Below are 12,000 nucleotides of genomic sequence, written 5' to 3'. Positions count from 1 at the left end.
TATTTAAGCTCCATAGAAGGTCTACCCTTTGAGTAGTGCTGTTTTAAAAACCAAAAAAACAGAAGACACAACATATTCATGCAGTTTATTCTATCTCATTTTCTGAACTACTGCTATCATTTTCCATTTCTTCTTGCTCTTGCTCTTTGTCATTTTTCTCATGGACTTCTAAAAAACAGCTTTGGGGGGGAAAGGGGGGGGAAACCTGTCCCCCCCCCCATTTTTCTGTCCTCCCTGCCCCGGCCTTTCCAAATCTACGTGACGATAGCCGGGGCAAAGCATAAGGCAAATTTTTTTGTATGCCAGGCCCAGAAGTACGGTAACCAACATCCAGTTACTGAATAGTATGTAATAGTAAGGCTCAAACTCTGTTTGAAAGGAAAAGAATATATGTGTGTGTGTGTGTGTGTGTGTGTGTGAATTGAAATTGTTATTATATATTATAAACCACATGATGGTAAGAGAGCTTTCTAAACAGTTTACAAAAATATACAACAGAATACTAAAATGATTGATAAAACAAACTCAAAAGCAGGCATTTAAGAGTATTCAATAGATGATTAAAGTCAGCAGTGGTTGAAAGGAAGTAAATCGGATGCAGCTTCTACGTGTTCAGATGGGCTGGCACTAACGAAAATGTTGTGAGCAGTTGCAGGAAAGAGTACAGTGAAAGCACCTGCCAGGTGTCAATCAGCAGGGAGCTCCAAAGTGTGGGTGCTGGGAGGCCTGGAAAAAAAATGAAAAAATTGGGGGGGGGGGAGGGAACAGGTTTTTCCAGTTATTTTCCAAAGCCATTTTTTTCCAGGAAAAATGGGGGAGGGATATTGTGTGAAATATTCAAACTATAGCAAACTATCCCCCCCCCCAATTTTTCTGGGGGGAAATGGCTTCGGAGGAAAATGGAAAAAAACTAGGCCCCCCCCCATTTTTTCTGGGTTTTTCCCCAGGCCTTCCCATCTCTAGCCCTGTGTGAAGCCAAAATTTGATGCCCGCCAGCCTCTCGCCTTCTGTTTTACTCAATTCAGTTCATCATAGTTGTGATGCCCTGTGTCACCCCCTAGGCTCGGGGCCCAGAGCGGCAGAACCGGTCATGCTGCCCTAAATTTGTCTCTGCCTTTCCTTAAGGAAAGGGACGCGGGTGGTACTGTGGGTTAAACCACAGAGCCTAAGACTTGAGAATCAGAAGGTTGGCGGTTCGAATCCCCGTGACAGGGTGAGCTCCCATTGCTTGGTCCCTGCTCCTGACAACCTAGCAGTTCGAAAGCACGTCAAAGTGCAAGTAGATAAATAGGTACCGCTCCGGCGGGAAGGTAAACGGCATTTCCATGTGCTGCTCTGGTTCGCCAGAAGCGGCTTAGTCATGCTGGCCACATGACCCGGAAGCTGTACGCCGGCTCCCTCAGCCAATAAAGCAAGATGAGCGCCACAACCCCAGAGTCGGCCACGACTGGACCTAATGGTCAGGGGTCCCTTTACCTTTACCTTCCTTTTAAAGGATGGGGTGGACCAGTGGCGTAGCGTGGGGGGTGCAGGGGGGGCCGGCCGCACCGGGCGCAACATCTGGGGGGGGGGGCGCTCGCACTCGCAGCTCTCTGCCCCTACCTGGCTCACTCACTCTCTCTCACTGCAGTGCTGGCTGTGCGAATCCGATCTGAGCCGCCGGGTCGCTGCCCACTGTGGAGGGGAGGGTGCCAGGCGTGCGGTGTGGTGCGGAGACAGAGCGAGGGACTATCTGGGGGAGGGACAGTGCAGCGGGGGTGGGGGGTGCAAATTACTTGTCTTGCCCCGGGTTAGGGGGCGCAAATTACTTGCCTTGCCCCGGGTGCTGACAACCCACGCTACGCCACTGGGGTGCACACAGCATTTAGTGCATCAAGTGGCTGGAGTGCTCAGACTGGGGAAGCAAACAAATTCCTCCTGGTGGGCTGGCTAGGGGAGGTTGGCATCTCCATGTCCCATTACAGAGGCGAGGTGGGTACCCGCTTAGTATCAGATTTCCTTTGAGCTGCCTCCCCTAATGGGGAAAGCTCCTGTGTACCAGGGCCGGACAGTGAGGCAGTTCCTTGAGTAGAGATACTGAGAGGGGCATACCTAGAACGAGGGCACTTCTGAGTCTGCCTGAGCCTCCAGAGGGTGGATCTCTACAAAGTGTTGTGGGAAAGGCACGTTTCCCAGAGGAATAATGGTGCCCCAAAAGACCCTTAACTCTTCTCACACCCTGAAAGGAAATAATGCAATATTCCCAGATAGTTAATGATGTATATGCATCAAAAGAAAAATAGTGCAAGTCATAGAAAGAATTCTTATTGTAACTTCTGGTAAGGTGTCACTTACTGAAAGAAACATAATTTTAAAAATTATAATGTTCATAATTTGAATCAGATTATTCAAGGATAATGCTGTCTCCACTATTGCCGCCATGAATATGTACATTTGTAAAATGAGCTTTCCTTTCCTTTGGCTCCTTCTCCTGGTCATACAGAAGAAGAAATTCCTAAGTAGGGCTGTGAGCAATCTCAATATTCAGCTTGGTCTTGGCACTTTGTAAAAGGGTAAGATTTGTTCCAAAGTGCTTCAGAGGCTGTCCGATTCAGCTCAGTGTCCAAATCTGCTTCAGGGAAAAATATCCTTCATTTTCTCTCCATTCACTATTATTTGACTATAAGGTTCCCCCATCACCACTTTTGACAGAAGTGGATGAAATCATAGCAGCCTCTGATTAAGTTGCTAAATTGCAGGCAAATTCATCCAGCTGTGGTTTGTGGACACCTTTAAGCTTGCTCTCCCCCACCAACATAGTAGTTTGTAACATTTTTATTTGGGGGCTCAACTGGATGAAGTATTTTATTTCACAAATAGTGGCACAAATAAGCAGTCAATTTTTTCATTTCTTTTTGTTTTGTTTCGTATTTGCACGGAGTAAAAATATCCTTGACATCTCTCTTCATTTCCCTTTTTCTTAAAAATAAATTTTATTTTCAGATTTTCTCATTTTACAAAGCTTGCTCCATCTTCCATCTGACAGCCCTTAGGTATTTCATAGAACTGTATAGTTGGAAGGGACAACAGGAGCCAGTCAAACTCTCTGCAATGCAGGAATCTTTTGCCCAATGTGGGGCTCAAACACATGACCCTGAGATTTAGTCTTATGCTTGACTGACTGATCTATCCCAGTTATTTGAAGATGGCTATATCTCCTCCCAGTCTCCTTTTTACCAGGCTAAACATACCCAACTCCCTCATCCGTTCCTCTTAAGTTTGGTTTCCAGACCCTTGATCATCTTGGTTGCCCTCCTCTGCACACATTCCAGCTTGTCAACAACCTTCTTAACTTAAAAATGGTTGTTGTTTTTTTTTAAAAAAACCCAGAAGCATTTTTACTTGCTTTATAGGTCAGGACATTAATAGGCAAGATGTTAAATTGTTTTTATATGCAACAACTGCGGCAAGAGTATTGTTAGCCCAAGAAATGGAAACAAGAAGAAATTCCGACGAAAGAAGAATGGCAGACGAAATTAATGGACTATGCAGAATTGGACAAAATGACAGGAAGCATTTGAAACATGCGGGACCAGAGATTTACAGAAGATTGGAAGAAGTATATGAATTATTGGAAGAGCAACTCTAATCAACAAATTACGCTAGTAGGACTACAAGAAGTTTTGTAAGGAGAAATATACGAAGTGTTACAAAGTAGAAAAAGATAGATATTGAGTTTGAAATGTAATAGGGAAGATAAGAAATGCATACTGAGAGATTGGAAAATTTTCAGACAGGATTGATGGAAGTCAAAAATTTGAATAAGATGTGAATGTTTAATTACTGTTGAAAATGATATGTTAAAAAACTAATAAAAAATTATATATATAAATCCTTCTTAACTTGTGGCGCCCAGAACTGGACACAGTACTCCAGGTGTGGCCTGATCAAGGCAGAACAGAGCGGTACTGATATCCCTTGATCAGGCACGGTAATCTAGTTTGAGTATGTCTAACCTCTAAGCTATATAAAGAAGTCAATGAACCTTTCAACTCAATTATGATGAGTTCGGTGATAAGGAAAAAGAATTTGGAAGTAAAATGGTTGTGTTAGTTCAGAGGTGAGGCACCTGTGGCCTCCAGCTGCTGATCTGTAATTTCCTTCATCCCTAACCACTGGCTATAATGGCTATGGTTAATGCTGGTATAATTACTACATTGCTACAAGCCCTTATCTTGTAGTGCCTTTTCCTTCAAAGCCCTCAAAGATAGCGCTCATAAAAACGCAAGAACCTGCCAAAACAGGCCAATCGCCCATCGTGAATTCTGACCAACACACTTCCCCAGCCAGCTGCCCCTAACCTTTTAGAAACTAAGATTGTAATGTATCATGGCATGGAGTGCTGCCATTCGATATACTGTGTACATTTCTTGCTCAATATAGACACGTAACACTCCAGGGTAAAATCTAATCGGTGTCCTTGTATACCTCAGCCAAAAGAATGGGAGGGAATGCATTTTTCTCACTTTCCTTTCCCCCTGCAGCCCACTTCCTCCTGTTTTGGAAGGCATCTCAACTCTTAGGACTCAAGAGCCATTTGGGGGAGGGGAGAAGAAACTACAAGCTATCAGAGAAGGGGAAGATGGCAATTATTATTATGGCCTATCTTCTGCCATTAGTGAAGACCTTTGCCGGCTCTAAAGCCCTTCTGTGAGCACAAGCGCACCAACAGGACTCTACTCATGGCTTTTACCACCACTTATACCAACTTGCTACTTTTTAATAACTGTAGCAGCTATTATGCTGCCTGCCTCTACCATAAGCCTCTGGAGAGCCAGGGATCAAGGGCAAGAGGTCATGTTCCAAGTTTTGTAGCTAAGTTTAAATTAAAAAAAAGTTTGTGTTTGATTCGTTGTATGGGGAAGGAAAACAGGAGATGCATACAGGGCCATGGACTTGCTTGTGATGAGATTATGGAAAGCACCATGCTGATTGCTTTCAAATACAGTGGTACCTCGGGTTAAGTACTTAATTCGTTCTGGAGGTCCGTACTTAACCTGAAGCACCACTTTAGCTAATGGGGCCTCCTGCTGCCGCCAGAGCACGATTTCTGTTCTCATCCTGAAGCAAAGTTCTTAACCCGAGGTACTATTTCTGGGTTAGCGGAGTCTGTAACCTGAAGCGTATGTAACCTGAGGTACGACTGTATGCTTGAACCCGGAAATAAAAAGCAGAGACACATTGACAGGGGTTGTTTGTTTTTTAATTACATGATCAGGAAACGCTACAGTCACCCTGACTGTACTCATTCAAGCCTGATTGCACAATTCTATAAATTATAATACAAGAACAAGTACATATGTTAGGAACCATCCATGATCAAAAGTTCTCTGGCTGACGAGAAGGCTTTTTGAAGTTGTTACAATATAATGCATGTAAAAATAGAAAGTTTAAAAACCAATCTCATCAGAGAGTCATTTCCATTTGTATGGTGAAATAAATAAGGCAGCAGAAGCCATTAGTTAGAAGTGGCCTCCTTCAGGTATGCTATTAAATCTGCCCTCTCCCCCTTCTTCTTAATGCCAGCAAATATCATCTTGGTTCCTGGAATATACTTCTTGGGGTTTTCCAAGTAAACCATCAGTGTATCTTCTCCCCAGGTTATACCTAGGAAACAACAACAGTATTTAACAAGATGTTTTCTATATAAAGAATCCAACAACCCTCCCCCCCCCATTTCAATACTTTGGTCCAATGTTGAAAACCATGTCATATGGTTCATTTTATATTTAAAACCACCAGCAGATTTGGACAGACAAATTAGGCAATCAGGACATGAACTGGTAACTTTTAAGACCAGTCACTGAGGCATTACTCTTAAAGATGTTGTTACTGGCCCTGAACTGAAAGCACATGATGGGAGTCGACACTTCCTGCTCAACCCTGCTTGTTTGTACAGTCATGATGCTACCTGTAAAATTCCATGCTATATTAGATAAAAGCCAATACACGCATAGGCAGTAAATTGCCGTGCAATGCATGGCAAAATCTTTCCCTAAGTGGGCATTTGTTAAGATGTAGTCCTGAGTATTTTTGTTTTAGGAACTCTGAAATTGCTCATTCTCATGACAGTCAAAACCTAAAAGCCTGCCCACTGCATGCAACCACTAGGTGGTGTTTCTATGGCTCTTTACTTGGCAAACAATCTTTTGCCAGCTAACGTGCACCAATAGGTACGGAGCTGCAAGAGAGACACTAATCTAGTGTGGGCTGTCTCATGATTAAATGGCAGCTCAAAGCTTCTGCAAATAGGAAGTTAGGAGGCTGACTCCAGAGAGAACAGAAATTAAATGGCAAGTTAATTCTTGGAAGCAGGCAGGAGTGGCAGCAGCATGTACCTGGAGTCCTGCCACACCACTGCTGGGACAAGGTCAGTGCTCTGTGGATGCACCAGTGGAGCCAATCCAGCACTCCCACTGGTGCCATGCACACAGAGCCGACCTTCCTCCTCTGCATCCTGATAAGCTGTGGTTGACTCCCTAGCCACCTTTCCTTGATGACCTAAAAGCAGGGCACATAACAGGCAATGAAGTGGGACTGGTTGAGTTTTGGAAAGATGCAGAGCACATTCCAGAATGCCCTGGTCATGGGAGTGAGCATGCATTCTATGTTACAACTATGTCCTCCCTATTGACTGCTGCTAATTTTCTTGCAATCTGATTTGCAAAGCTAACAGGACACTTCCATTTTACCTTTGCTTTTGTTGGCGTCTGTGTAAGAGAAACCTTCGGCCTGACCAGTCTTTCGGCCAAAAAGACCATGAAGGTTAGGGCCAGTCTTGTGCTTGCCTCCCTTCTCAACTGTGTGGCACTGCGAACACTTCTGAACAAAGATCTTCTTGCCCTTCTCAACGTCTCCCATGGTCACTGCTGAAGAAAAACAAGAACATCATACAATCTTAAACATTTCAAGGTGAGTTGGGCTCATCTGAAGTGAATGAAAAATGCAGTAAGAATGCAAAGATCTGGGTACTTCTAAAAGCGGCCATAAAGAAAACAAAAAACCAAGCACAAAACAATGCATTTTAAAGCCAGTGACTATGACCAGTAGATCAACTTTCAAAAGCTATTAGGTTTTACTAATGTTACATGTTAAAATGAAACATTAAAGAAGAAAATGGTCTGTCCCTGGGGTTCAAAACTATCTCAGGAAATTTGTTTGGAGCATTTGTTCTAGAGTAAGATAGCATAAGTGAATATCAAAGAGCTTGTCTGCATAAAACAAGGTATCAGATATATTCAATTCTGATTCATAGTAATCTATATTCCTGTAGTGTCATCATACCCAGGATACAATCAGGGCAGGTAAGTTGTTCGTGACACTGTTATTGTGCAACGCTACCATCCTATGTACTTGGGAGGTTGTTGCTTCCAAATCAACATGCACATGGCTGAAATTATTATGCAAGAGGTGTTCCAACATTACAGTGCCTTATTTCCTCAACAGGACCCACTACTGCCAAACCTGTTGAGGAAATAAGGGTCATGCTAAGTGTTATTTCTCATCTTCCCTCTCAGTTTGGGGGCAGTCTCAAAAACTGTGGTTAGGACAGTGACACCAGGAAAATTGTCCGTGTTACAGAGGTAAGTGAGAGAGGCACTGTAATGTTGGAACAAAGCATGCCTTCCTTCTCAAGTCTCCTGTTTCACAGAGTTAAGGGAGCATCCACAGGATCACACTGAACAGCAGGGACGAGCAGTCTCTCTTTGCCAGCCACCCTCACAAATATGGAGTTGGTAAACAAAAGGGTAGATTTAAAATACATACAGCACATGTATGTATATGTATATATGCATTTAAAATTTCTTCTTTTAAATACCAACCCCGTATTTCTGAGTGGCTGGCAAATAGAGACTGCTAATCCCTGCTGTTCGGTGTGATCATGTGGACGTCCTATATATATAGGGACCAAGTTCACCCTGTGCCTTTAGCCATGCTTGGTTTTCGGCGGGAAGCTCCAGGCCGCGCGAAAAGCTTTGCTTAAGGGCGGGATGAAGGGCACGAGTTCACGCGGGGGGTCAAACCGGCGCGTAGCAATGTTCTTTTCCCGGGCGGCCTCTTTCATTGGGGTCAACGACCTGTGCCTTCCTCTTCGGCTTTATGTGGAGCTTCACAAGGTCGAAAGATGCCCAGAAGCAGCAGCAGCAGCCTCTTCCTTATCTTGCATAAGGGCGCATGCTCGAAACCTGATAAAATCGCCGCCGCCGCCTATGAGTCAGCGCTGCGGGGCCTCTGGGGACGCCGCGTCCCTCCGGCAGGAGACACCGGCGTCTCCACCGCCCGTGGAAGGGAAGGGCCGCTGCAGGGGCCGCATCTATAGCCCCTTCCAGGGCGATGACCGGGGGGGGGGGGAGGAGGCCATGAAGGGCCGCGATTCCGCCGCCCGCCGCGCTCCTGCTCCAGGCCACGTGGAGGCGGCCCGGCCTCTCTCCCAGGCCTCTCCCCCCGGGCTCACCTGCCTGACCTTGGCCTTCCGCACGGCCCGCTCCCGCCTCGACCCGCTTCTCCTCCCTGCCCGGCCTACAGCGCAGGCTTGTGCTTCTCCCCTAACCCCGCTCCTCCGGTTCGGGGTACGGGGTGCCCCCCTTCATTCCTCACACGAGAGGCTCCCGCTCCCCCATTCATTACCACGCGAAGTAGAGGAAAGGATGCAAAGCCGCCGCCGCGCGTTCTCCCGTCAAGAGTTCCGCAGACTGAGCCCAAGGGCACCCCGTACCCAGCGCTATGTAACCGGTGTCTGCGCAACCAAGTTTCCCTCCGGGGGCCTGCCGCCGTTTCTCCCAGTTGGCCAATCAGGCACCGGCTCGGAGAAGCTCTATTGGGCCAGTCGGACGCCTGTCAGCGTGACTAATCTCAGCAAGTTAGGGTGAGCCCGAGGGGATCTCGGGTGAGCCGGCTTTGGCGTTGCGCAAAGGCAGGGACGTAGGGAGATGACGACAGCGGCGCATGTGCAGAAGAGGGATAGCGGCAAGGTCAAGCACGCTTGAGGATGCTGGCTTAAAAAAAAAAAAGTCATGTGATTGGATGCTCCTCCCTACAGAAAGTGACGTGCGTGGGAATTCCGCCCAGTGTGTGATTGGGCGAGGATATTGCAGTTCCTCGTCGTACAATGAAGGGGGATGCCCCATTCAGGTAATGATGGTGAAGTCACAAAGTTACAGGTAAATGATGCAATTAGGGAGCAAGACAAGTTGGAACGACTCTATTAACCTTTGCACCCAGAGCAAAGTATTAAATTGTATAGTCTGAGGATTATTATGCCACATTTTTTTTAAAAGGGCTAAAGGTTGCTTTCTCACCTGAGTCTCTCTGAGTAAATATTCAAACACAGAATAAGAAAGAGGTGGGATAAAAACAGTTTAGCATACAGCCATATATTTTTCTGGGAGCAAGCTGCGTTGAAATCAATGTGATTTGCTTCTGAGAAGACATGTTGTATAGGTTTGCAGCTCTTGAAATGAAATGCATATTCTAGCTTATGTAGATTTTACATTAGGGATATCATATAATAATTTTGTTTTTGAAGAAGCCTTTTAGTGCCCTCTGTGACAGTGCTGGATTGTCTCGATATGACGTTGCAAAATTTAGTGCCACAATTGTATATGCCCCAGAACACCTCTCTTCCTGCCTTTGAATTCCCACTCAAAGCTCGCCTTTTATGGGATATCTTGTGCAACCTCCCAAGGTCCTATGCCTTACAACAAGGATCACCAATATGGTGGCCTTTGGGTGCTGCTGGACTACAACTGCCCTCAGTTGCAGGCAGAATGGCCTGTGGTCAGAGATGATGGGAGCTGTAGTCCAACAAGCTGTAGTCCATCTAGTGCAAACTGCAATGACCCTTACTCCAGGCTCAGTTACAGTGAGGCAGGGATAGCCTACCTAGATGTTATGTCAATCACATGGATAGTGTCCATATAAAGGGATTGACAAAAATTTAATTTTAGGCATGGTGAGTAAGAGGATTTTTAAAAATAAGGCCACATTGCATGGGAAGAGCAGCTTTAACTCTTTCGTATGATGTGGTAGGATCCTCTAGAAAATCACCCACCACCATCATAGTACAGGCATGGGTGCTTTTTGCTAATTCAAATTGCTGAGGTTTTGGTCAGGCAAGCGAAGGGTTAAGTCTCCCCTCCCTGTTCGTTGCAGCCTCAATAACAATTGCACACACCCCACCTAGCATTATATTGATTTTAAATCCCATGATGTGGTTGCTAGCCATATAATTAGCTGGAAAATGCTGGTGGGTGGTTAAAGGTCACTGATGTGGATTTACTGAGTATTCTCAGTAAATGCAAATACAGGTTGCAATCTGTGTATTTTACGTCCACCATAATAAATGAACTGAAAGTTCCGCTTCATTGCCTGAACAAGGAAGTTAGAGTACTTCTACAGCTATCCAGGCAAAGGTTGTTGGCTCCTCCCTTTTATGGAGCTCTTAAAAGCACATGATCTCCATATAGTTTGACAGGTGAGTAGCAAATTGACTATTCTACTATATTTTAAATTAATCTCAAGAGTTGAAAATATTTTTTCTCTCTGGGTGGATTTGTGCATATAGATGAGGAGTGGGGAATACTATTCTGTTGCGGGCTGCACTTATTCTGGGGTGATCTATTAGGGGCTGTGTTCCATAAGTAGGCAGGACAAGAGCCAAAAGTGGGTGGGGTCACCCCCTCTCTTTTGCCCTCCCTCTGCCTTCGTGCCCAGTGAGCTGTTAGAGACAGGTCTGGTCTTGCCACAAACATATCCTAATTGCTTCCAGAGTGCTTCCCCCTCATTCCACTTTCCATCATTTGATTACCGTATTTTTTGCTCTACAAGACTCACTTCTTCCCTCCTAAAAAGTAAGGGGAAATGTGTGTGCGTCTTATGGAGCGAATGCCGGCTGCGCAGCTATCCCAGAAGCCAGAACAGCAAGAGGGATCACTGCACAGCGAAAGCAGCGGTCCCTCTTGCTGTTCTGGCTTCTGGGATTCAGAATATTGGTAATTTTTTCTCCCCACATTTTAAATCTTTCCCTCCCTTGGTGCTCTCAACACATGCAAGAAATTAGGCCCTTCTGCTCTCTCACATGCACTTGAATACACGAAAGAGATCCTTGCATATGCAATACTGCATAAAGGAAAGACCCCGCTTTCACATTCATTAGAACACACACATATCAGGGGCATAGAAAGAGAGGTGTGCTGATGACAGCCAGTGTGGCGTAGTGGTCAGAGCGTCAGACTAGAGCCTGGGAGACCATTGTTCAAATTCCCACCTGATCATGAAGCTCACTGGGTGACCCTGGGTCAGTCACTGCCTGTCATCCTAACCTACTTCACAGGCTTGCTGTTGGGATTAAATGAGGAGGGGGAAGAACCATGCACACTGCCACCTTGAGTTCCTTGAAGAAAAATACAAATTAACAACTACAGTGATACCTTGGTTCTCAAATGCCTTGGTTCCCAAACACCGAAAACCAAGAAGTGTTCTGGTTTTCGAACGTTTTTCAGAAGCCGAACGTTTCCGGGGCGCCTGCACCAATCAGAAGCTGTGCCTCGGTTTTTGAACATTTTGTAAGTCAAATGGACTTCCGGAACGGATTAAGTTCAGTGCTTTTGTTTTTGCTATTAATTTTGCATTTTTGTTTTTGAGGCTTTTTCGGTTAATTTATTTTTGTGACTGTGTGGAACTCAGTTCATTTACTGATTGATTGATTGTCTGACTGCAGAAATGGATAAAAGCCCACCATCCAAACAATGACTATAATCAGTGCAGGTAAGAAAAAATATTAATTTTAATTGTTATCATCTACAATACTGTTGTATTTATTTTATAGTACAGTACATTGATTATTACTTTCATTTTGTGGATCAATGGTCTTGGTAGATAGTAAAATTCATGTTAAATTGCTGTTTTAGGGGTTGTTTTTAGAAGTCTGGGCCGGATTAATCCATTTTGCATTAGTTTCTA

The 12,000-nt window shown here is 45.0% G+C and overlaps 1 protein-coding gene across 2 annotated transcripts; it reads right to left on the bottom strand.

The window, feature by feature from the left end:
* Nucleotides 1-5,220: 5,220 nt before the first annotated feature.
* CYCS (cytochrome c, somatic) lies at nt 5,221-8,819 on the bottom strand. 2 transcript variants are annotated; one of them, XM_083405273.1, is made up of 3 exons: nt 8,668-8,819; nt 6,732-6,908; nt 5,221-5,646 (listed from the first exon to the last, which is right to left on the bottom strand). In XM_083405273.1, exons 2-3 carry the CDS (start codon nt 6,898-6,900, stop codon nt 5,498-5,500), a joined length of 318 nt encoding a protein of 105 aa, XP_083261399.1. In that variant the 5' UTR covers nt 6,901-6,908; nt 8,668-8,819; the 3' UTR covers nt 5,221-5,497. The 2 variants fall into 2 exon arrangements, with proteins under 2 accessions (XP_083261399.1, XP_083261400.1); XM_083405274.1 differs by having other exon boundaries at nt 6,732-6,905; nt 8,668-8,815.
* Between the last annotated feature and the right edge of the window lie 3,181 nt (nt 8,820-12,000).

Source organism: Podarcis tiliguerta (assembly GCF_965153285.1).
Source record: "Podarcis tiliguerta genome assembly, chromosome: 12".
Classification (NCBI taxonomy): Eukaryota; Metazoa; Chordata; class Lepidosauria; order Squamata; family Lacertidae; genus Podarcis; species Podarcis tiliguerta.
This window is presented reverse-complemented; position numbering and strand designations above follow the sequence as displayed.

Bases quoted from the DNA above. Each gene is read 5' to 3' on its own strand.
- CYCS (XM_083405273.1), bottom strand. From the start codon at position 6,900: ATGGGAGACGTTGAGAAGGGCAAGAAGATCTTTGTTCAGAAGTGTTCG. The intron at 5,647-6,731 runs GTAAAATGGAAG...GTTGTTTCCTAG, and splicing joins AGACGCCAACAAAAGCAAAG to GTATAACCTGGGGAGAAGAT.